The sequence below is a fragment of the Panthera uncia genome, chromosome E1 (assembly GCF_023721935.1).
Source record: "Panthera uncia isolate 11264 chromosome E1, Puncia_PCG_1.0, whole genome shotgun sequence".
Taxonomy (NCBI): domain Eukaryota; kingdom Metazoa; phylum Chordata; class Mammalia; order Carnivora; family Felidae; genus Panthera; species Panthera uncia.
Genome location: NC_064814.1, coordinates 47003203 through 47028785, shown reverse-complemented (window position 1 = coordinate 47028785; position 25583 = coordinate 47003203). Strand labels below are relative to the sequence as shown.

General features: G+C 47.6%; 2 protein-coding genes across 7 annotated transcripts in view; both read left to right on the top strand.

Annotated features, from left to right (window-relative positions):
- The window catches only part of FLCN (folliculin), a 31370-nt gene extending 11786 nt beyond the window's left edge, over window positions 1-19584 (top strand). For 3 of the 5 annotated variants that reach the window (XM_049637999.1, XM_049638000.1, XM_049637997.1), the window contains exons 8-13: window positions 1602-1792; window positions 3283-3396; window positions 4206-4329; window positions 5347-5478; window positions 5582-5687; window positions 6358-7624. In XM_049637999.1, coding sequence (XP_049493956.1) covers window positions 1602-1792; window positions 3283-3396; window positions 4206-4329; window positions 5347-5478; window positions 5582-5687; window positions 6358-6559 — 869 coding nt within the window. In that variant the 3' untranslated portion in view covers window positions 6560-7624. Of the gene's footprint in view, window positions 1-1601; window positions 1793-3282; window positions 3397-4205; window positions 4330-5346; window positions 5479-5581; window positions 5688-6357; window positions 7625-18840 lie in introns of those variants that run through there. The other 2 variants (XR_007459362.1, XM_049638001.1) reach the window with 2 other exon arrangements.
- Window positions 19585-20505: 921 nt separating this feature from the next.
- Window positions 20506-25381, top strand: PLD6 (phospholipase D family member 6). 2 transcript variants are annotated; one of them, XR_007459363.1, is made up of 3 exons: window positions 20506-20976; window positions 23464-23897; window positions 24011-25381. XR_007459363.1 is itself a non-coding variant. In XM_049638009.1 (2 exons), the coding sequence occupies exons 1-2, from the start codon at window positions 20535-20537 to the stop codon at window positions 23709-23711; spliced, it is 690 nt and encodes a 229-aa protein (XP_049493966.1). In that variant the 5' UTR covers window positions 20506-20534; the 3' UTR covers window positions 23712-25381. The 2 variants fall into 2 exon arrangements, 1 of the variants encoding a protein (XP_049493966.1); XM_049638009.1 differs by having other exon boundaries at window positions 23464-25381.
- Window positions 25382-25583: the final 202 nt, after the last annotated feature.

Here is a 25583-nt window from a genome sequence, read left to right as displayed (position 1 = left end):
CGTGCTGGAGGCCTTGCCTGTGGTGGCTGGCGGGGGCCGCGTCACAGCCTCCAGGCCCTCCTCCGTCCTCACGAAGGGGACCCAAGGATGGGAAACCGGGGGGAGCGTCTGCAAGGGCTTGCCCTTTGTTCTTGGGTGTTTTTATCGTGATTTCCTGTCTCCTTTTTGACAGTCCTGTGAAAGAATCTACTGCTCTGGGCAGGTTGGGAAAATCTGCTAGTTGGGGTTGTTCGAGGGTGGACAGGACGGATCGATTAAAGGTTTTCTTGTCCCTGTTTTACAATATCCAGGTGCTTGGTCTCTCTAGACAGTCTCTCATTCTTTGTTCTTTAATGATAAAATGTTACGCGTCAGCTGGACCCAAGGTTTCTGTCAAGGATGGTTCCCAAGCCTTTCCAATGTCTGGGCAGTCCTCCCCAAGTTCGTGACCAGATCTGGGGCTCAGGGTCCTGGGGGTTTTAAGTAACTCCCCAGGTGATTCTGGTGTTCTGTGCACCAGCACAGGAACCTCTGGTCTCAATCCCGGCCGTGCTTTTCCCTCGGAGGTGATTTGATTCTTGGTGATCTAGGTCCACGGCCTCAGCTTCGGGGTTGGGTAAACCAGACTTGTGATGTATGTCGTGTGTGATGTGTTACCAGTAACACTTGACGTGCTTCAGGTTGCGTGTGATGGACCTTAATGAATCGGAGCCGGTTCTTCCTAGTCAGGTGACTTCGCACGCACTTCGATTCTGACATGCTTCTTTCCTGAGTGGGAGAAGAGGGTAGAGTATCAGCGGGAGCAGGGCAAGCTCTGAAAAACAAAGCCGTTGCCGTCCGCCTTCGTGTCCTCGTGGATCAAGTCGGGCCCAGGACCATTTGCTACTCTGATTAGAAATTAGAAATTTCGAGGCTGGTGAAGATGGCAAGGGTAGTCTGTTGGTGAGAGTATTTACACAGAGAGCCGAGCAAGTCCATCCGAGCTCGTAGGAAGGCTAGACATGCGGGCACGCAGGGCTGTCTGTCATGTCTTGGACTGCAGTTCAGCTCCGAGCACGCACTTGGATTTGGACAGAACTGGGGCCAGATCCTGGCTCTGCTCCTGTCGTGTTCTGTGTGCACAGATCAGGCCTCTTCCCTGCAGGTCTCACTCGGAACACGGAATGAAGATGTCCTCATTTGTGACAGTTGTCACACAGATTAATGGAAATAACAAGTATTTCTTTATCTGTAAGATGAGAATAGCACTGACCTCGGGACACTTGGGAGGATGAAGAGGAATAGCGTGTGGCCACCCCCAGCATAACACCTGCCTGGGGAAGTGTTCAGTGAATGAGCTGTCAGCTTGCTCAGCGTTGCATTTTTCCATGACCGTGAGCAGCTCCTAGTCTTGCAGGTGCCTGCTTCCTAATGCAACGTGAGGCTTTGAGCTAACTAAATAAGCAAGCAGACCAACCCTCCCTGCTCACCCCGGGGCTCCGAGAACAAGACGTATGAAAGCTGGCCCAAACCAGAAATCAGGAGATGCCTTGTGCTAAAGTGGACACGACCCTTTTGCATCCAGGGAATGAAGGGATCCAGGGGCAGCATGTTCATAAATGTCTGTGTTGTCCGCCTTGCAGACTTAGAAGAGGAATCAGAAAGCTGGGACAACTCTGAGGCTGAAGACGAGGAGAAAGCCCCTGTCGTGCCAGACGGTGCAGAAGGGCGGGAGCTGACCAAATGCCCAGCAGAGTCTTCCTTGCTCTCAGACTGTGGAAACTGGCAGCCCCGAAAGCTGTCTGTCTTTAAGTCCCTTCGGCACATGAGGCAGGTAGGCGACAGAGGAGCACACCCCCGCTCAGAAGCTCTAGAGAAGAGCCCAGCCCCCTCATCCAGCACGCTTTGTCCTTCAGGCCCGTCGTGTTCGAGACCTGGCAGGAGTGTCAGTTAGGAGTAACCAAAAAAATCCTTGATGGCTGGCTGAAGACGGCAGCGGCCGTCTGGGGTTTCTTAGCCACGGGATGTGTGCTCCCCTTTTAGTGATAATGTGCGTGTCTGTTTTAAAGAAATACCTGCATGGTTGGCTTCTCACGGTTCTCTCATCTTGTCATTCTGGAACCTTTTAAAGGAAGCGAACATCACTATTGATTTGCCTGCAGCCTAGACACTTTGTAAAGTAGAAATGATGGCCCTTCTTACAAGAAATTGGAAAGAACCCAGATGTCCAACCAAAGGAATTGCATCCAAATGATGGGATGTCATTAAACACAAAGAAGAGAGCAAGCGGTGTATTGTGCAGGGTGGTAGGTGTGTTTATATGCGATAGCAGAGACGGAGTCTCACGCAGCACTATTGACCATGGTTATATTGGGTCATACAGGAGTAAGAGGTCACAAGATTGTAAGGACAGTCCCTTTTTATACTTTTCTGTGGCTATTTTTACAGTGAGCGTGAGTTTTATCAAAAGATATTTCTGTTTTGGAAAATGGAGTAAGGACTGATTTAATGGCAGATGCTCTGTGGGGCTGGATGAGGAACAGTCACCCATCAAAACCATGTATTTGGCTAAAATCATCCTTGTCGATTGCTCGTGTAGTTTAACGTTGGAATGAATCTTAAATTCCATGGGAAGTGGGAGTGTTTTTTGAAGCTATAAGAGTCTTCTAAAATCTCTAGTATTTCTAGCCTCCCTTTTTATTTTTTAAAGCCATGCTCATAAGCCATAGGATAACAGACTGAATTCTCCTAAAATGCCAGTATCAGGGAAGTTATAAAAAGTCGGGTGGAGAGAGGGACTGTTCTGGCTAAAGTAGGATAAAGATAGCAGAATAAGTAAAACAGTCGTGATCCCTAAGTGAATCCTGGATTGAAAGAATAGCAGCTATAGAGGATATTGTTAGAGGTTTGGGGATCCAGATACTGGGTTGGTGGCACATGCATATGGGGCTTCTGGGTGTGGTGTGTACTGGGTTGTGTCGGAGAGCCCTGTCCTTTCTGGGTGCTCAAGTGTCATGCTGCCTGTCCCTTACTTTCAAATGGTTCAGCAAAATAGCGTATATATAGAGAGAAAGTGAATGTTGCAATTCTCTGCCTCAAGAGTTTAAAAATAAAATTGGAGAAAAGATCTCAAAGTGTGCAAGGGCTTTGCGGTTAGGCTTTCAGGTGCAAATCCAGAGACTTCCTGCTGCATCTTCCCGGCTGCAGGCTAGTTACCAGCTCTTCTCTCTTGGCCCATCTCCCTTCCCTGTACAGAGAGCACACAAATAACTTGAGGTGCATGGGAGAAAATTCACAGAGAAAACCCTGAACTATATCTTTCAGGTCCTGGGTGCCCCGTCTTTTCGCATGTTGGCCTGGCATGTTCTCATGGGGAATCAAGTGATCTGGAAAAGCAGAGACGCAGACCTTGTCCAGTCAGCTTTTGAAGTTCTTCGGGTAAGAGGATTTTTTCTCTTAAGTATTTTGTAGCAGGACCGGATTTGTCTAGTGGGTTTTTTTTTTAAATCCTGACTTCGGGTGTGAATGTTAAGAGGCATTAATGGCTCAGTGTAAAGGTTTGTGCCTGAATCTAAGATATGTGTTGTTTTCTCCACTGTGTAAAAAAATGGCAGCCATCAGTGGTCGTTCTTTCCAGTGGAAGGAGTCTGTGCTAGGAGTCTGATAGATTGATAACTGACTACCTTACACCCCATCCCCAAATCCCTCCAAGAAGTCACGGGCATGGTTCTCAGCTGCCAGAGAGGCAGGTCCGGGTCACCACACGTTCCTGGGCACAGGACATTCCCAGTGAGTCAGATGGGATGCGGGTCTACCGTGCTGTCTGCGCCCCAGAGGCGCAGAGGGCGCCAAGGCGTAGGTCTGACTCTGATGATATTCAAGTCATCAGAAACCTGGTGCATGCCTCACGTCTTGCTAGGCCTTTGAGGGCACAAGATGAATGTGACACAATCTGTCAGAAAGCTTAAAATCTTTTTGTGGGACGAGGGAAGAGACAGAAACCGAAGATCGATAGATTAATACCGCAAAGCAAGAGGTAGCATCAGTCCTGTATGACTGATTGCCGGAATAGGAGTCGGGGCCGTGTGGGAGACACCCCAGTGGGGCTGTGTGACCAGGAGTGCCTTCTGGGAGGAGAGAGGCTTTGCACTGAGCTGCAGAGGGCGCTTGGGGCGTGGGTGATGGAGACAGGCAGTGGCGGGGGACATTCCAGCTGGTGTCAGCCTGAGTCACTGGGTCCTCTCTAGACTATGCTGCCGGTGGGCTGCGTCCGCATCATCCCTTACAGCGACCAGTATGAGGAGGCCTACCGGTGCAACTTCCTGGGGCTCAGCCCCCACGTGCAGATCCCCTCCCACGTGCTGTCCTCAGGTGCGTACCTTTCCCGTCTGACCCGAGTCCCTGCGCCTTAGGGCACACGAGCAGAAGTGGGTCTCCGCCGTGGACGTGAGGATGCTGCTGGCTCGAAGCAGGAGGAGCAGCTTTCCCGGCGGCTCTGGGCGTCGATTTTCTGTCCGTGAAGCGGGTGAGGGTTGGACAAGGCGGCCTCAGAGTGAGGGTCGCTTGTCTGGATGTGTTCTCGGTGGAGGGCAGGATACAGTCCTGGGGGTGGGCACGGCACAGATGGCTGCCAGGCTCTCGTCATGCCATTGTGCTGAGTTGGTGATGCCAACAGGATTCCGGAGACGACGACTCTTTTACGTGCCTTAAATCCATCCTTGACGTTCTTGAGTACAGTGGGGCTTGCTCAGCCCGGCTCCTCCCTCAGTGCTGGCAGGTTCCCTCTGCCTCCTCCGGGCAGAGCCAAGAATCTAGTCAGCGTCCTCGTCTTTTGGTTTGGGCACTTTAGCAGTCGGCGTGGGTGTAAATCCCAGCCTCCCCAGGCAAGCCAGGGGCTTCTCTGAGCACCCGAGCACACCGATGCAAGGTGGCCAGGAGGTTGACGGGCGGAGCTTCTGGCGCCCAGCAGTCCTGAGCTGCCGCTGCGGTCAGCACCCGGGCTGGGTCCTGAGTCCCTCGGACGGCACCTGTTTTTGGAACACGGGTTCCTGGTGTCAGAGATGGGCTTGAATTTCTTCACCACTACTAACTGTGTGACCTTGAGCCAAACCGCTTTGTTCCCCTGTCATAAAATGGGGCTAACAGCGGGACCCTGCCACAAGGCTGTTTAGCGTTAGCTGAACTGAGGTATGTAATCAGGAGTGACTGTAACATAATGCGTTCGCTGAGGCAAGAGTTAATCCTTAACCTGTATTCACAAGTACACCAGAAAAGGCTTTAGATGCCCAAGCGTTAGTCCGGGGAGGTGTTTCCGCTCTGCGATCCGAGATGACTCGGAGTGGCGGCGGGAGGCAGGCTCCCCGAGCGGTGCGTTTTGTGTCGCTGCAGAATTTGCTGTGGTCGTGGAGGCCCACACAGCCCCTCGCTCCAGCCTCCACCCGGTCGGGTGCGAGGATGACCAGTCCCTCAGCAAGTATGAGTTCGTGGTGACCAGTGGAAGTCCCGTGGCCGCGGACCGAGGTGGGCGCTGCTGAGCAGGGCTTCCTTTCGCAGGGGGAGCGGGAAGGAGGGTGAGGCTGCCTCTCGCTCCCCATCATGCTGACGGCCCCGCCCTTGTTCCCAGTTGGCCCCACCATCCTGAACAAGATGGAAGCTGCTTTGAGCAACCAGAATCTGTCTGTGGGTGTGGTGGACCAGTGCCTCGTCTGCCTCAAGGAGGAGTGGATGAAGTGAGCACACGCCCTGTCGGCCCCCAGAGTTGGCTTTCCCCGGGGGCGGGCTGGCAGCCAGCGGCAGTTATATTCTGCTGGCGAGAGCCAGAAGCTGTTTCCAGAAGAAGAAGAAGCCGTGGCCTCCGTGAGAAATGGGCTAGAATAGGAGTTCACAGCGTGGGTTCAGATAGCATCTTCGCCATTTAGTCTGTTAGCTGGGTGGCCTCGAGCAGGGTCAGCGCTCCTCGTCCCCACGCGGGTCCTCTGTGACATGGGAGTGACACGTGCCTCCAAGAGAAGCAGTTATTTTTGCTGCTTAATTAACTTTAAAAATCTGAAAGCCAGATAACAGATGTTCCCTTTCCGTTGAAGCTAACTAGTTATTCCGTTAGTGATTTTTCCTTAGTAATTTTCTGTCAAATTCAGTTAGACCTTGTCCTGATTTAATAATATAATGAAGCTTGGGAGCACTGAACTCCTTTAATGAATTTAAAGAAAATGTGCGTTTTCCCCCATCCTGAGGCCCCAGCCATGTGACCCAGGGCGGAAGTGCGGGGCAGGCAAGAGGTCCTGGGGTGTGCAGGCGTCTGCAGGGCTCTGGCTGGTCCTGAAGCCGTCCGGCCTCAGCCCAGAGCCCTGGTGCGATTATGCTGTGGTGTCTGAGTGCTCTGTGTTTGATTTTCTTCAGCAAAGTGAAGGTCCTCTTTAAATTCACCAAGGTGGACAGTCGGCCCAAAGAGGACACGCAGAAGCTCCTCAGTATCCTTGGAGCATCCGAGGAGGACAATGTCAAGCTGCTCAAGTTCTGGATGACGGGTCTGAGCAAAACCTACAAATCGCACCTCATGTCCACTGTCCGCAGCCCCACGGCCTCAGAGCCTCGTAATTGACCCCGCCGTGGGACTCTGAGCCCACGTTCACCTGAAAAGCGGCGATTGCCATCTTCGCCGCTGAGCTCAGAGACGGGTCTCCGAGGGCAGTCACAGACCACTCCTGTTTCCTGGTAAGGAATGGAAACTGTTGGGGCTGAACTTTGCCCTCTCTGTGGGATTTGGGCCTGGTGTAGTTTTCAGTACCATGCCACAAGCCAGTTGGATTGCTCCAGCTCTGAAGGGGGCACAGAGACACTTGGGACACTAGGTCCCCTGTGTGTGTGCACCTCTGTGAGAGATGACCAAAGACAATGTGCATCTCCTGTCTCTCAAGGATTTCGATCTCAGAATTTATAGGGAAAACACGTGAGGCCAGTCCCAACTTGGGTATTTTGGCCACAGTAAAAAACCTCTCTTAAGGTTAATGTTTGAACCTTTCTGTTCTGAAACCCAAGACTTCTCCAGGTTTTATATGTCTTCGTGTATGTTTTGCTACAGTTGTGACTTTTCAGGGTCTGTGCCGATCCTCAGTCATTGTTAGTGATCTGGTTTTGAGCTCTAGGAATGGCTTTTGGGGTGGAATGGATGTTTTCCTCATCTTTGGGCCTTCTGGGGTTCATGTTCTGGAATCATGTAACTTCCAAGGCTTCTGGCCATGCTCTTGGGTGGTTGCTTTGGCATTTCCCTATAGCTTGAGGACAGGCCCTGATCTTTTTTTTTACACAAAGATGATACTTTGCTGAAATGTTGGATGGAGCCATTTGTCTTGCCTGACTCACTGGATGTGGAGTTGAGGAACCCACCACAGTTCTCTCCCGTATCACTTTGCCCTTTATTGATTGCTTCTTTAAACATTTACATTTGGCAGCAGGTAACAATTTTCAGACTATGGTGATTTAAGAACATTTTCTCATGCCAGTGTGCACCTTTAATAAGGATTCATGGCTTGGAGGGATTTTCCAGCAGTTTTGCTGATTTGTTTATAGTTCTTTGCTTAATTTATATTTAACATGGAGACTAAGTTTATATGACTAGGTATCTATCGTGCAAGAACATTGAAACACAATAAAGATGTATTTTTTTAAACTGTCGACTACGTGGTTTTGTTGGTTTGATACCTAGAATTTTCTTGGGATCAGTCACAGAAAATATCATGGCTAAAATCAAACCTGTGTTGATAGAACCATTTTGGAACTCTGGAGTCTGTTAAAGTCTTGCAAATTCTAGAAGACTGGACATTGTGGTCAGTTTTGATCAATTTCAGCTCGTAGCACAGAAGCACTACCATCCCCCAACCCTAGCCACATAGGTGTGCAGGTGTTCCTGGAGCAGCCTGCACACACCATAGGGGAGCTATGGTGAGTAAAAAGGACCCTAAACTACAACCTTGGAGAATCTGTGCTCTGATCACTCATTGCTGCTTCAGATCACAGGTGCAAAGAGCCTGGCAGCCATTGTTTGCACCTCCCCTCACTGTTGCAAGCCCCTCCCCCTCTGGCTGCCAGAGGACTTAATGGTCTGATGCCCATGCCCCCACTTCAGTTTGTGTGTGTGTTTCCCCTTTCAGGAGCCAGACGATAAAATAGGATGTTTAGAAACAACTGCATACACAGGGGAAATTAGAAACTGTGCATGCCCAAGGAAAGGCTCAGAAAGACCTGAGAAAAGTAGAAGTTTATACCTCAGTCTGATCCTTGGCAAAGAGCTTACAGTGATAGAAATAGAAGACAAAAAGCAGCAAACCTTGGGGAAGAGGGAAATATCTGATTTTCACTTATCACATGATTAGATTTAAATGTCCAGTGTTCAACCAAAAATCACAAAGCATACAAATAAATAGGAAAGTATGTCCCATCCAAAGGAAAACAACAGAATTGGTCCCTGGGAAAGACTTTTAATGGCGGATATACTAAACAAAGTCTTTAAAACAATTCTCAAGATGCTCAACTAAAGGAAGATGTGAAGAAAGCCAAAAAAATGTATGAGCAAAATGGAACTATAAAGAAACAGAAAACCTAAAAAAAACAGAGTTCCAGAGCTGAAAACTACAACTGCAATGAAGAATTCACGAGAGTGCCTCCAAGGCCAACTTGAGCAGGCAGAAGAAAGAATCCATGAACTTGAAGATAGAACAGTGGACATCAGTGAGGCTAAGGAACAGAGAAAAATTGAAGAAAAGTGGACAGAACCTAAGAGAACTATGGACACTATCAAAAGGATCAACCTGCACATTGTGGGCGTCCCAGAAGGCAAAGGGGCAGAGAACATTCAAAGAATGGCTAGGAGTGCCTGGGTGTCTCAGTCAGTTGAGCGTCAAACTCTTTTGATTTTGGCTCAGGTCATGATCAAAGAGTCGTGGGATTGAGTCCTGTGTTGGTCTCTGAGCTGAGCATGGAGCCTGCTTGAGATTCTCTCTCCTGCCCCCCACCTCTGCTTGCATGTTCTCCCTCTAAAATAAAATTAAAAAAAAAATTAAATTAAATAAAAGAATGGCTAAAAACTAACCAAATTTGGTGAAAGATAGGAACATAAATATATAAGAAGCTCAGAATCTCCCAAGTAAGATGAACCCAGAGCCACACTGAGACACATTCTAATCAAACTTCCAAAAGACAAAGAGCAGATCTTGAAAGCAGCAAGAGAGAACCAGATCATCACATATGGGGATCTTCAATGAGAATGTATACAGATTTCTCATCAGAAACGTTGGAGGCCAGAAGACAGTGGGCCAATATAGTCAAAGTGCTCAAACAAACCCCCCTGTCAACCAATAGTCCTATCCAGCAAAACTGTCCAAAAGTGGGGGAGGAATCAAGACATTCCCGGATAAAAGAGGAGGCAGTTTGTGATCACTAGAACTGCCCTACAAGAAATGCCCACAGGAGTTCTGCAAGGTGAAGTGAAAGACACCATCAATACCTCAAAGCCATATGGAGAAATAAAGATCTCAATAAAGGTAGATCATGAGCAATTATAAAAGCTAATATTGTAGCAATGGTATGTAACTGTACTCTGTTTCCTGCATGACTTAAGCACACCTAATAATGTAAAAGTTAGTACTAGGGTGCCTGGGTGGCTCAGTTGATTGAGCGTCCCACTTTGGCTCAGGTCGTGATCTCTCATTCCATGGGTTCACGCCCCACATTGGGCTCTGTGCTGACAGCTCAGAGCCTGGAGCCTGCTTCTGATTCTGTGTCTCCCTCTCTGCCCCTCCCCCACTTGTGCTCCCCCTCTCTCTCACTCTCTCCAAAAATAAAAACATAAAAAAATATTTAAAAAAAAATCTCCCAAGAAAGAAAACCCCTGAAGTCAATGGCTTTACTAGTGACTTCTACCAGACATTGAAATAACTAACTTTCAAAAAAAAAAAAAAAGAGGAAAGAACACTTCCTAACACATTCCATGAGCTAGCATAATCCTGATACTAAAGCCAGAAAAGACACTATAAAGAAAACTACAGACCAATATCCCTTATAAGCATTGATGCAAAAATCCTCAACAAGATACTAACAAGTAGCATAGTAAAAGGTCCATACATCATGGCCAAATGGGATTTATTTCTGGGATGCAAGGATGGTCCAACATAAGACTATCAGTGTAATATACCATGTTAGTAAAAGGAAAGGGAAAAACCACATGTCATCTCAATGCAGAAAAAGCATTTGACAAAATTCAACACTCTTTCATGATAAAAATATAATATGTAATCAATATAAAAATATATTATTATTATAACTAGATATATATAATAAAAGTCATATATGAAAAACCCGTGGCAAACATAGTACTCAGTTGTGAAAGACAAAGGTTTTCCTCGAAGATCAGGACCAAGGTAAGGTTGGCCACTTTCATCACTTCTATTCAACACAGGACTGGAAGTTTTAGCCAGAGCAATTAAACAAGAAAAAGAAAAGGCCTCTAAATTGGAATGGAAGTAGTAAAATTATTTGTTTGCAGATTAGATGCTCCTTATATATAGAAAACCCTAAAGACACCACACAAAAGACATTAGATCTAATACAGGAATTCAGCAAAGTTGTACAATACAAATCAACACAAAACAGTTGTATTTCTATACATGATGAACAATCTGAAAATGAAATTATAAAACAATTTCACTTATAACATCAAAAAGAATAAAATAAGAATTAACCAAGGAGGTGACAACTTGTACAATGAAAACTACAAAACAATTGGGGGAAAAAAAACAATTGCTGAAAGAAACTAAAGTAGACATAAATAAATAGAGGGATGCCTGGGTGGTTCAGTCGGTTGAGCATCTGACTTCGGCTCAGGTCATGATCTCCCCGTTCATGAGTTCGAGCCCTGCGTCGGGCTCTGTGCTAACAGCTGAGAACCTGGAGCCTGCTTCGGATTCTGTGTCTCCCTCTCTCTCTGCCACCTCCCCCCACTAGCTCACGCTCGCTCTCTGTCTCTCAAAAATAAATTAAAAAAAAAAAATAAGTAAAAAAAAAAAAATAAATGGAAACACATCCTATGTTCACAGATTGGAAGACTTAATATTGTTAAAATGTCAATATTATCCAAAGCGATCTGCAGATCCAATGCAATCCAATATCAAAATCCCAAAAAATAATTTTTTGCAAAAATAGGAAAACCCATCGAAAAATTCATATGGAACCTCATCCAAACGGCCTAAACAATCCTGAAAAAGAACAGATCTGGAGGACTCACGCTTTCTGATTTCAAAACTTACTTTGAAGATACATAATAAAAAGTGTGGTATTGGCATGAAGACAGACATATAGACCAGTGCAATAGAATAGAGAGCCCAGAGAAAAAATCCTCACAAATATGAACAAATCATTTTTGACAAGTGTGCCAAGACCATTCAATGGGGGAAAGCACGGTCTATTCAACAAATGGTTCTGGGGAAACTGAATGTCCACATGCAAAAGAACAAAATTAGGCCCTTACCTAACACCATATATAGAAATTAACCCCCAAAAAGTAACTCAAAATGAAACCAGGACCTACATGTAAGAGTTAAGATGGCAAAACTCTTAGAAGAAAACACAGGGCAAAAGCTTCTTGATTTTGAATTTGGCAGTGATTTCTTGGATATGACACCAAAGGTACAGGTAACAAAAGAAAAAATAGACAAATTGGCTTCATAAGAATTTAAAACTTTTCTACATCAAAAGACACTATCCACAGAGTAAAAAGGCAAGCCACAGAATGGGAGAAAATACTTGCAAATCATACTAAGGGATTAATATCCAGAATATATAGAGAACTCCTAAAATTTAACAATGAAACAACCCAATTCAGAAAATGGGCAAACGACTTGGATAGGCATTCTACTGAAGAAGATATATGAAGGTGGTTACTCTGGGCGGGGGGGGAGGGAGTGGTGGGGACAGGAAACAAGTGTTGGGGAGAGTGTGGGAAAATTGGAACACTTGAGCATTGTTGGAGGGAATATAAAATGGCTCAGCCACTGTAGAAAACAGTGTGGAGATTCCTCAAAAAATTAAAAATAGAATTACCATATGACCCAGCAATTCCACTTATGGGTATATACCCAAAAGATTGGAAAGCAGGGTGTTGAAGAGATATTTGTGACCCATCTTCATAGCAGCATTATTTGTAACAGCTGAAACACGGAAGCAGTTGAACTGTCCATCGACTGATGAATGGATAAGCAAAATGCAGCATATCCATACAATGGAATATTATTTGGCCTTAGAAAGGAAGAAAATCCTGTAATATGCTACAACATGGATGAACCTTAAGGACATTATGCTAAATGCAATAAATAAATCACAAAAAGACCCTCTATGATTCCAATTATAGATCATACTTAGAGTAGTCAAAATCATAGAGACAGAAAGTAGAATGATGGCTGCCAGGGGTGGCAGAGAGGCAGAGAGGAGAGAGGGAGTGGCGGGGGCGGGGGGGGGGGGGGGGGGGAGAGAGAATCCCAGCAGGTTCCATGCTGTCAGCACAGCGTCCCACACGGGGCTCAAACTCATGAACCATGCGATCATGACCTGAGCCAAAACCAAGAGTTGGGTGCTTAACCAACTGAGCCACCCAGGCGCCCCTTAAGATTTTATTTTTAAGTAATCTCTACATACAACATGGGGTTCAAACTCAAAACCCAAGATCAAGAGTCGCATGCTCTATCAACTGAGCCAGGATGTGCTCCATCAGTGTGAATATCTTTAATACCACTGAACTGTACACGTAAAAATAGTTGCGATGGTAAATTTTATGTTATGTGCATTTTAACACAATTAAAAAAGAAAACCAATGACACCAGTGAGTGGCCAATTCTCTTTGGTATGGAAGTTTAAGCTGCTTTAGTGATTTTGGATGGTCTTCTCAAAGTTAGTGTTTGGAGTTGATCATGGAGACAAGGTAACACTCATTTATTCCAAAGACAGGTGTGTGCTTAACATTTTGTTCAACTTTGGGGAATAGTTCGTCCATTGAAAATATTAAAATTTTTTTTTCAACGTTTTTTATTTATTTTTGGGACAGAGAGAGACAGAGCATGAACGGGGGAGGGACAGAGAGAGAGGGAGACACAGAATCGGAAACAGGCTCCAGGCTCCGAGCCATCAGCCCAGAGCCTGACGCGGGGCTCGAACTCACAGACCGCGAGATCGTGACCTGGCTGAAGTCGGACGCTTAACCGACTGCGCCACCCAGGCGCCCCAGTCCATTAAAAATATTTAAAGACAAATCCGTTTGAAAGGAAGATGGTGGGAAGCATACCCAGGTGACCTGGAACCCTTAAACTGGCAGCTGTAGGTCTTGGTCATCTTCTCAGACTGGGAGGAAACTCCAGGCTCACACGGGTAAAGGGTAAGTGTTGGGGGGAAAGATGACTTCCCACTGTGCCCCTTATCTTTGGGTACAGATGTTTCTCTTTTACTGGGGAATGACATTCTCTGGAAACCTTGCTCCCATGTTCTAAAGAGGATTTTGCCAGTTGTCTGCCAGGCTACTGACCGACTTCCCTTGGCGGGTAGAACCCAACGTCAGTGTCAGGTTTCATTTTATGGGAATGTGTGATCTAAATTTCCAACATACAGTGAAGCTTTTATTGACAAGAATGGGCAGGTAGGGCCATATATTGATTGGTTTTTATGGGCAGTTGTGGCCTTTTTCACCTGAGAATGTGCAGCTCTTGAAGACTGATGGCCATCAGAGGTGAGGGTGCAGAAGACATGGTGGGCAGATGAATCTGTACTGACCTAGTTCGACTCCTGGCTTGGGGACTGAGTCTGGTTTTGTGCTTTTGTGGCTTTTTTGCACTAACTGGGAGAGAGAAAACATTCTGGGTCTTGAGCTTTCCCTTTGTGCTTGAAGGGTTGCAATACTTACACTTTTCCAAGAACAGACCATCTGGAGCATTTGTTCAGAGTATTGGGCAATGACTTAAGCATCTTCCCTAAATTCCTCCATTTGAAATTCTTTTTCTTTAATGTTTATGTGTTTATTTTGAGAGACCATGCACAAGGGAGGGTGGTGCAGAGAGACAGAGGGAGAGAGAGAATCCCAAGCAGGGCAGAGCCGGACAGAGGGTCCATCTCTTGAACCGTGAGATCATGACTTGAGCCGAAATCAAGGGTTGGACGTTTAATGGACTGAACCACCCAGGCGTTCCTCCATTTGTAATTCTTAAGAATGTCCCATTAAATACTAGTGGTATTTAACACCTCTTTTTAAATCCTGCCAAAGTTAGTAACATAACTTTTTACTTTGAATATTATTTTTTGTCTTAGAGCCTATTTTATCTGATATCGATATGGCAAGTCCACCTCTCTTACGGTTGCCGTTTGCATGGTGTATCTTTTTCCATCTTATTTTCAAACCACTTGTGTCTTTGAATCTACAGTGTCTCTCTTATAGGCAGCATCTATTTGATCTTGCCTTTTTAGCCTGTCTGACAATCTCTGTTTTTTGATTTGGAGCTCTCAGTCTACCTGCATTTAATGTAATCATCGGTGTGGTTAGATTTACATGTGCCATTTTGCTACTTTTATTTAATTTTAGAGACAGCGAGTGAGTGGGGAAGAGGAGCAGAGGGAGGGAGGGAGAGAGAGGGAGAATATTAAGCTGGTTCAATGTTCAGCACGGAGCCCGACTGGGGACTCAATGCCACGACCCTGGGATCATGACCTGAGCCAAAATCAAGAGTCACTCAACTGACTGAGCCACCCAGGAGCCCCCATTTTGCTCTTTTCTGTATCTCTTATGTCCATTTTCTATATATTTATGTTTCTATATAGAAAACATTTGTACGTTTCTATATAGAAAACATTTAAGACTTAAAAATGCTTATATTGTGGTAATATATATAACCTAGAATTTGCCATTTACACTATTTTTAAGAGTAGAATTCAGTGGCATATTATATTTATAATGTGTCTCATGTCTTTTTGTTCCTATTTTTAATGTGTTTATTTTTTGTTGAATGACTGTTTTAGAACACAATTTTAATTTTGGATTTGTAAACCTAGTTTTTTAAGTTGTGTGTGTGTGTGGGGGGGGTGCTCCAGGGATTAGAATATGCATCTTTATTTTTGTTTTAATTTTTTAAATTTATTTTGAGAGACACAGAACATGAGCAGATGAGGCAGAGAGAGAGGGAGAGAGAGAATCCCAAGCAAGCTCCACACTGCAGAGCCTGACATGGGGCTTGAACTCATGAAACCATGAGATCATGACCTGAGCCAAAACCAAGAGTTGGACACTTAACTGACTGAGCCACCCAGGTAACCCTCACATTTAGGTTTTTAATATATTTTGAGTTTATGGGTGCGTGGCTGGCTCAGTCAGAAGAGCATGCAACTCTTGACTCAGGGTTGTGAGTTCAAGCCCCATGTTGGGTGTAGACATTACTTAAAAATAAAATTTTAGGGGCGCCTGGGTGGCGCAGTCGGTTAAGCGTCCGACTTCAGCCAGGTCACGATCTCGCGGTCCGTGAGTTCAAGCCCCGCGTCAGGCTCTGGGCTGATGGCTCAGAGCCTGGAGCCTGTTTCCGATTCTGTGTCTCCCTCTCTCTCTGCCCCTCCCCCGTTCATGCTCTGTCTCTCTCTGTCCCAAAAATAAATAAAAAACGCTGAAAAAAAAATTTTTTTTTAAATAAAATTTTAAAAATTCATTTTGAGTTTATTTTTGTGCATGATGTAAATGACTTCTTTTCATAAGAACAGTTTTAGGTTCACAGCAAAATTGAGGGAAAGGTACAGAGATTTCCCATATACCCTCTGCCCCAACACATGCGTAGCCTTTCCCATTATTAATATTCTGACCACAGTGGGCAGTTACAATTGAACCTAATTGACAGTTTGCATAGACTTTATTTATTTTAATGTTTATTTATTTTTGAGACAGAGAGAGAGCATGAATGGGGGAGGGTCAGAGAGAGAGAGGGAGACACAGAGTCTGAAACAGGATCCAGGCTCTGAGCTGTCAGCACAGAGCCCGAAACAGGGCTTGAACTCACGAGTCACGAGACCATGACCTGAGCTGAAGTCGGACGCTCAACCGACTGAGCCACCCAGACAACCCTTGCATAGACTTTAAAAAATAATTTGTGTTTCTCTAAGGAGTATCTGTGGACTCATTATCATTATATTTTCCTTTAATTCTTTGAACATTTCTGTAAGAATTGCTTTGAAGTGTTTTTCTACTAATTCCAACATCTGGGTCCACTCAAAGTCAATTTCTATTGGCTGCTGTTTTCCCTGTATGTTGGTCACACTTTCCTGCTGCTTCGCATGTCTATTATGTTTTCGTTGAAAACTGACATTTTAGATAATATAGTATAGCAATTCTATTACATTCTATTACATTTTTCTAAGGTTGTTTTTCTTTGGAAACGTGCCTGGACTTAAACTGTAGAATCTCTCCCTCTGTAGTGTGACGCTGGTGTGTCTGCTCAGTTTGTTGTTTTTTGTTTTTTTTTTATATTTATTTTTGAGAGACAGAGAGAGACAGCATAGGCAGGGGAGGGGCAGAGAGAGAGAGAGAGAGAGGGAGACACAGAACATGAAGCAGGCTCCAGGCTCTGAGCTGTCAGCACAGAGCCCGACGTGGGGCTCGAACTCATGGACTTCGAGATCATGACCTGAGCTGAAGTCAGACGCTTAACCAACTGAGCCACCCAGGTGCCCCAATGTTTTTTTTTAATCCTTATTTTTATTTATGTCTAGAGGTCACTGCTGTGTCTTCCTAATGTAGTAGTCAGCCAATGTTTTTAGGCAGAGGTTGTACCCAAATATTTTAAGTCTGTGAGAATCCTGTCCTCTGCTGATCGATGTGTTTGTGGGTTGGGAACCCTTTCAAGCCTCCATTGGCTTTCGCTCTTCCCTGGCCTCTCCTGAGTCTCTCCCATTCATGCATAGCTCCCCAGTTCGCCAAGGATGTGTGGAGAGTGTAGGTCAGCTTTTCTATGGTTTTCTCACTTTGGGGCCCTTTCTGTCCTATTTTCTGGCTGGTCTGTGGCTTACCCCACCTTGGACCGGAAGCTTGGGTTGGTAAGGCTGCAGGTGTTTGTCATTCATTTCCCAACTGAACCCACCACTTTTGGCCAGCAAAAGTAAAAACCTAGATTTTAGGGTTTTGCAGCCGGTCCCACATTGGTAAGGCCACCATTTTTGCCAACTGAGCTGGGAGGGTGAACGGCTGGGAACAGCCTCCAGCAGTTTTAAAAAAAAAAAAATGATGCCTCTCATTTTGTTGTCTGCCTTTGGTGGATTTCCAGCACCCTGAAGCGGTTGTTATTGACCATTTTCCCTAATACACACGCACACGCACGCACGCGCATATTTCGTTGGTTGGTTGGTTGGTTGGTTGGTTGTTTTTACAGAGAGGAATTGACTACCTCTTTATATAGGACTGTGCTCACCTTCTTCTCATTCTTTACTGTCTTTTCAGGTGAAGAAAGTGAGTCTCAAAGAATGAAGCAATTCGTCCTAGGTCACGCAGCTGTGACGTAGGGGAGCTAGAATTACACTGTGGGGCTCTATTTGTAAATTAAAAAAGGCACTTTTAAGAAGTATGGCTGACATACAATAATTTATACTCATTTAAACCATACACCCTGACAGGTTTTGACATATGCGTATGCACATTAACGCCATCAAGATAGTGAACATCTCATTGTACGTTTCTTTATACTCTTTCTTCCCTTCCCACATCTCTAGGCAACCACTGATTTACTTTCACTCTAGTTTGCATTTCCTAGAATTGCATGTTGGTGCAACCACACAGAATATACTTTCTTTTGTCTGTCTTTTTTCACTCAGCATAATTTATCCATATATATCAGCAGTTTGTTTCTTCTTATTGTGAAATAGTATTCCATCGTATGGACAGGCGAGGGTTCGGCCATTTATCTGTTGATGGATGTTTGTATTATGTCCAGGTTTGGGTTATTACAAATAAATCTGCAGACATTTGTGTACAAGTCTCTGTGCACACACATAGACGTGTGCTTTCATTGCTCTTGGGTTATATTTAGGAGCGGTATAGCTGGGTCATACGGAAGGTGAACGTTCAACATTTAAAATAAGTTTTAATTTGGAATAATTTTAGATTTACTGACGTTTCAAAGATAGCACAGACAGTTTAGTTTCCGTTATTATTAGCATCTTACATCCCTATCATGCATTTGTCAAAGTGAAGAAACTGACACTGATACGTGACTATTAATTAAGCTCCAGACTTTTTCACATTTCAGCCCTTTTCCCAGTTACACTATCTTTCTGTTTCAGGATCCAGTTCAGGGCACCACATTGCATCTAGTTGTCAAGTCTCCCCAGTCTCTTCTGGTCTGTTACAGTTTCTAAGCGGTTCCCTTCTCTTCATGACCTTGGCAGTCTGGAAAAATACTGGCCAGTTATCCTGTGGAATGGGATAGCAAGTCCTTCCATCTGGATTTCTGACGTTTCCTCCTCATGATAGAACTGGGTGTATGAGCTTTGGGAACAACCACCGCAGAAGTGAGGTGCCCTTCTCATATATCCGGGGTATGTAACATTCACACATCTCTGGTGATGGTCACTATCACTTGGTTAAGGTGGTGTTTACAAGGTTTCTCCCCACTTTCAAAGGGGCGGAGAGATTTAGTTCTCCCTCCCGTAGCAAGGAGTAGCTACATATATTATTTGGAATTCTTCTGTAAGGAAGACACGTATCTTCTCTCGTTTCTTTATTCAGTCATTTATTTATAGCAGTATAGAGTCGTGTATATTTATCTCGCACTTGGGTTATAAAAACTACTGCAAATATTTATTTTGTTTCTCCGTTTGCTCCAGTTTTGGCCACTGGAGTCTCTTTTAGGCTACTCCTGTGTCTTTTGTTCCTGCTGCCATGTCCACATGCTCAATTTCTGGTACTACAAGATGCCGAAAATACATCTACAGTCTCCGTGCCCAACCCCCAGAATCTGTTATTTCTTCAAGGAGAATGGTGTTTGGAAACTAAGATCTGGGACCTAGCATGCTCATTATTGCAGAAGTGTCACTGCTTCTGGGCCTCTTGGGGGACTGAGGTACGTGAGGTATGTCAAAACTGACATAGTAGTATTTTACTATAAATACTAAGCTAACCATGAGTTCACTGTGGTGTCTCTGACCCCAATCCAGTACCAGAGGGATCATTCAAGCCTTCTCCGGTGCTTATCTCTTACCCCATCCAACAGAGAGAAGAACCCTGGCTCCCACTATCCGCCAACCAACGACTAATGCACTCAACCCCAGTGCGCGTGTATGCAGTTCCCCGCCTTGGGAAATAAAGGTATCACCCGGAGTACAGTGTTTACGGGCAGCTGCTGTTGTGTTTAGCCTTGTGGTTTCCAGTTAAAACGTGGTTTCCCAAAGTTACTTAGATCAGCTCCTTTCCCCCCATCTGGGGAGTCTGTTTTTTAATGGATGGAAGTCATGAAGACCATCAGCTGGTTACAAGGAGGAGACTGTGGAGTTATTTCCTTTCAAAGACCATAGACAGACTTCAAATTAACCGTGGAAATTCCTGACCAGGATTCAAGAAAGAAAAAATAGAAAAAAGAAAACTTAGCCCTTCTCTCTTTTCTCTCCCTGTGAAAGGAACAGCCCCTCCTAAGTGATACAGTGGGTCCAGGGCTTGCTAAGACAGGACCGCGGCCTTCTTACGTTTTCACCGTGCTTATGCTTAAAGCAGAACGAACAGGCATCTCCAAATAACAAGTTTATATTGGGAAAGTCTGTAGAAACACAAGGGGCTTAAGACTGGCTTTGGGGCCATCCCCATCACACCGCTGTCTCTGACACTTTGAGTTCAAACCCTGCCACCAGCTTAAGCATTCCTTATTTGACACTCTCAGTGTGTTTCCAGACCCTTCTCCCAGCCCTGCCTAGCCGCGCCCCTAAAACAAAAGGAAAGGTTTGAACTGAGCGGTCATGGCTGCTCTACTGCCCCTCAAAGGGAGGAGGACCTGGACTGTTGCAGGCTCTGCGGGGAGCAGGTGGTATCGGATCGCCTGCGGGGTGCATGCACTTCCACAGGGCTAGGCGGGCGCGGCCCGGTGCACTTGGCCAGAGGGCGCGCAGACGCGGTGGGGCCGCGAATAAGCCCAGAGAGGCCGTGTGCAGCCAGGCTGCGCGTGCGTAGGCGTGGTGGGACGTGTGGGAGCGGGGTATGGGGGGTGGGGCGCACGGGGCCTGCGGGTGCACAGGCACAGTGGGCCGCGTGGCTGGAGAGCGGTCGCACGTGCCTGGGGTTGCACAGGCGCGGTTGGCCGGGGGTGGCTGTACAGGGCCGGGGCGCGCAGGCGTAGTGGGTGGTGTGTAGGGGGGAGGGGGTCGGGCGCACGTGGCCGGCCTCGGCGCAGGCGTGATGGGCAGTGGAGGTGGGGGGGGCGCTGAGTGCACGTGGCTAGGGGTGCGCAGGCGCAGTGGGTGGGGAGGTGCGGGCGCACGTGGCCGGGGGCACGCGCGCAGGCGCCGTGGGCGGCGGGGCAGGTCGAGGCGGCATGGAGCGGTTACGTTGGCAGGTGGCGGCTGTGGCGACCGTGGGTCTCGCGCTGGCTCTGGAGGCGCTGCCCTCCGTGCTGCGCTGGTTGCGGGCCTGGCGACGGCGAGGGTGGCAGAGCCCTCTGCGGCGCGAGGTGCTCTTCTTCCCGTCGCAGGTGACCTGCACCGAGGCTCTGCTGCAGGCCCCGAGCAAGGGGCCGTCGGGGCCGCCAGCGGGCTGCCCGTGCAGCCTGCCCCACGGCGAGAGCTCGCTCAGCCGCCTGCTGGGCGCCCTGTTGGCCGCCCGCGCCAGCCTCGAGCTCTGCCTCTTTGCCTTCTCCAGCCCGCAATTGGGGCGCGCGGTGCAGCTGCTTCACCAGCGCGGGGTGCGCGTCCGGGTCATTACCGACTGCGACTACATGGCCCTTAACGGTTCGCAGATCGGCCTGCTCCGCAAGGCAGGTAGGCCGGGCCAGAGAGGCCGGCAGTCCCGGCTTGGGACTCAGGTCCGTGGAGAACCTCTGGGGAGGGTCATCAGGCCCCCAGCCTGGCGAATGATGTGACCCCGGGGGCCTTAGGCAGTGGGGGAGAATGTCAAAAGCAGAAACTTGGTGGGGGGTCTGAGTATAGGTGAGACCCCATATATGTCCCCTGGTGGCCTTGTGAGGTCAGGATGGTTTAGTCTGGAGAGACTCCAGAGCCGTCTGTAAAGAGCACCTGCCTTCACCCAGCGGGTGCACTTCTGTGCGGGGAGGTGTTAACGCTGGATACCTGAGTGTGAGCCCGGAGGAGTGAGCAGGCTGTGTGTTCCCAGCTAGTGGAGAAGATCTGGGGGATTCTCAGAGGCTGGGGGCCTGCCCAGCGACACCGGGGAAAGCGGACGTAGCTCCTGTGATTCCCAGTTTCTGATGACTGGCGTTGGCCTTGGGGGGCTGTGGGGAAAGCCTGTACCGGGTAGAGGCAGGGGATGTAGCCCCACCAGCTGAGTTTTTGACGTAGCAGACTGAAATGACAATGGCTTAGCCAGGCAGCACTCAGGAAATCAGGGCGAACTGTAAAAACAAACCTGCAAGGCCCGCCGCTAGCGGACTGTCAGTGACCGTGTGCATAGGAGCGGGTGTGCCAAGATGGCGAAGGTGGGGCTTCCGGACTGAGGGGCCAAAGGAGGAAAAGTCATTTCACCTTAAATGCACTAGTGAATTTTATGCTGGGGCTTTTGAAATGAATAAAAACGATATACTAAAAAACGTGGAGCTAAAATGTTTAGATGGTGAGCAGTTAATTTGTTTCTCCGGCTGCAGGAGGACAGGTAAGACGGATACCTCTGGCTGGCCTTTCTCTTGCAGTGGGATGGGGACAGTTGAAGCGGGAAGTATGAATAATTTTGCAAAGGGTCTAAATTCAGATTCTGGGCTTACCCGTGAGGTCTGTATTTCCTCCTCAGCCTCAGTATAACAGTTGTGTTTTGCATGTGGGACTTAAGATCTGTTCTGAAGGTAGAGCTAACAGGGGTTGCTGACGGGTTGGTTAGAGAAGCGGTGTTCGGGTCCCCTGGGATAGGAAGGTTACAAGGCAGGGTTGCTGGCAAAATACAGGATGTCCAGGTAAATTTGAAGTTCACATAAGCAACGAATACTTTTTAGTGTATGTCCCAAATATTGCATGGGACACACTTACTTTAAAAAACTATCTGTAGGGGCACCTGGGTGGCTCAGTCGGTTAAGCCTCTGACTCCGGCCCAGGTCATGATCTCACGGTTCGTGAGTTCGAGCCTCATGTCCAGCACTGTGCTGACAGCTCAGAGCCTGGAGCCTGCTTTGGATTCTGTGTCTCCCTCTCTCTCTGTCCCTCCCCTGCCCCTGCTTGCACTGTCTCTCAAAAAGAAACGTTAAACCCCCCCCCTTTTTTTTAAATAAAAAAAGTATTTGTTGTTTATCTGAAATCACATCTTAATTTGGACATCCTGTATTTTTATTTGTGAAGTCTGGTGACTCTGTTGCAAAGCAGCCTATTTTAAACTGTTCTCTTAAATCACACATTTCTTATGGTCTCGTCCACTAAGCAGATAACCCAGGAGGTAGGCATTATTCCAGGGTTGAGGCAGAGGAGGATGGACAGACGGGTCCTGCCCGAGGGGAGTTTGAAAACGGTAGGAGAGAGACAAACAGGAAAACAAAAGGCAAGGATTACAGGCTCCGTGGCGAGTGAAGGAGGCAAAGCGAGGGAGAATTCGGTTTTGTAGCAGTTAGAACTCTTTCTGCTTTGGCGGAAAGGCCCAGGGCATGCTGGGAGTTAGGGGCCCCAGCCGGCTGGCTTTGGGGTGACACTTCATTCCCTCGCCCGAAGCACCCAGGGCCTGGTTTCTCCTGCAGTCTTCCTGCTTGAGGCCCATCCTCCCCTTACGCAGTGGGGTGTGGTGCTGGCGTGCGTGGCGTTGGCAGGGGTGCCCCAGTTCCAGGGGTGGGCCCAGTGAGAGCTTGAAGGCAAGGAAAGCCCGGCGAACGATTGTTGCCCTGACCCCTCTGGCAGGGTCCGTGATGGGCCCTCCCAGAACCAGTAACCCGGGATTGTGCTGGTTGGTGCGTCCTTGAGAAGTGCGGGCGGGCAGACCTCACCCAGGTTCCAGGGCTGCCTGTCGGCGCCAGAAGGCAAGTGGTGTGAGTGTTGCCGTCCCGCCCCTCGGGACCGGCTGTCCCCACCGCCCCCCGGTCCTGGGCCACCACGCTCGCCGTTCCCTCGGCCTTCCCTCCTGTGCGCTGGCGGCGGCTGGTCACCATCTGGCTCGGCCACCGCCTCTTGCCCAAGGGTGACGAGCTTCCCGTCTCCCCTACCAAGTCAGAACTAGAGCAGCAGCTGCTGGGAAACGGTCTGCACTTGAGGAGGGGCTCCGGTGTCTGAACGAAAGCGTTGTAAGAGGCGGTGGAGAAGTCTGACTTGCCCTTTTTGCAGGCATCCAGGTGCGACACGATCAGGACCTGGGCTACATGCATCACAAGTTTGCCATAGTGGACAAGAAGGTGCTGATCACGGGCTCCCTCAACTGGACCACTCAAGCCATTCAGAACAACAGAGAAAATGTTTTGATTATGGAGGATGAAGAGTATGTGAGGCTTTTTCTGGAAGAATTTGAGCGTATCTGGGAAGAGTTTAATCCTACAAAGTATACCTTTTTCCCACAAAAGAAGAGGAATCACTGAAGCTTTGCTCTCCTCTGTCTTCAGAGTTCAAGGCGAGAACGGTGTTCGGCGTTACAGAACTTTTGTCCCCGCAGTCGAAACCACACCAGATCTAAAAGGATGGGACTCAGGACGGGCCTGTGCCCGCCCAGAGCGGCTGCCGGGTTCTGTGTCAGACTGTGCAGTCTACGTGAGAGAAATCTCAACGTGAGGAAAAAACACATTCAGACTCCGTTCTCGTTCATTAAAACACTAAAGTGAAGTGCAGAGCGGGGTTAAGGAGGAAGGGGAATCCCTGCAACCCGAGTCTCTTGTTTCAGGTCAGCTCGCTTCCCACCAGTATGTTCGGCGACAGCTTTTCAGGAATGGGCGTTCTGGAACTCGCCTCCTGCCTTGGGCCGGGTTTCTCCTGCTGTACAGAAAAGGCAAGATACCTCTTTCAGGATGTAAAGGCTGATTCCTCTTCCTGATTCTAGAGAATCTCTTGCTATGGCATCCGCTCCCCTGGCACTGTCTCCCACACTGTCTCCTCCTTTCCTGTTGGCCTGGCCCAACCCTTCCAGCACAGCTAACCGTTCCCTGGGATGGGCCAGAGGCGGGCAGTCTCTCCATTTCTGCTGTCAGCGGCTCGTGGGTGCTTATGGGCAGGTTTGAGTCCGAAGAGGTTAAGGAGAGAAGTCAGGAAAAAGGGCAGGAGAGGGGGGTGCCGGGCACGGCAGGAGTGGGAGCCGCCTTCCGGGCCCCCCTGCAAACATTGGTTGCCACCACAGCGGGCAGGTCATTGTCCTAGCCGGGGTGCCTTGCATGGTGACCCTTTAAAATAAATACACAGGAGAAAAAAAGAACCCCACAAGCACCCAGGAGAATGTTCATCTTCCACAGCTTCCCTTCTGTTTTCATCGTGGTGAGTTGCTCCGTCTATCAGCAAGGACTGGAAGTGGCCAGAGGCTGCTTCTGTTTCTGTGTTAAGCCTTTAATTGTTAGCATGCTCGCATTCAAGGTAATTTTGTGCACTTAGAAGTGACCTTCACTGTACCACCTGTGAACTTGGCTAATTGGCATTTTTGGCTCAGCGTAATCAATCATGGGTTACCTGACCATCTGGAGGAATAAACTAGAAGAGAGCCTCTTTTCAGGCTGTGGCACCTCACAGATCTGTTTTTATTCTCAGCTCAGGGATTTGCTTTCACCATTAATTACAATAGCTATCTTACGTACATTTGTGAAATGTTATTTTTTCATTAACGTGTATCTTTATGGAGAGATTGTTCACATGACACCTGAATAGCGATTTGGCCATCTTGTCCTATTTCTGTATGTAATCGTCCTGACGTCTGTTGGGCGTGTTTCACTTTCCCCATCACACTCATGGAGCCACCTGGAGAGACCACTCATCGTGGCATGTTTTTCCTTGTTTAAAGTTATCTTTGACGTACTGTGTTAGGCAAGTACATGCAAAGTTAATTTTCCTGATTTAATTGAAGCTAACAAGTATAATACATGGATTGGAACTCACAGGAAATGGTTTTGGACTGAATGTGTTTTTTCCCCCCAAGTTGCTTCTGCACTCCTGCAGCCTGTGTTCTGGAGAGAAAACAGGAGGAGTTGTAGGATGTGTCTGTGTCCTGGATGCTGAAGCCGCATCGTCCTGCACGTCTGCACGTTTGAATAAAGGCGTTCTTACTCTGGAATGTTAGTAGTGTGTCTTTGCCTTTTGCAGATCCAAATCGTGGGTGCTGTTAATGAAACAAATACCATTTTGCAGCAGTGGATGACATACGGCTATTTAGAGACTGCTGGTCAAGAGAGGAGCCCCAGGCAGGAGTAAGACCTCAGTGTTCCTTGGGGGACCGTCTAAAGTGTTCTCGAAGATGTCCATGCCGCCGTGGCAGG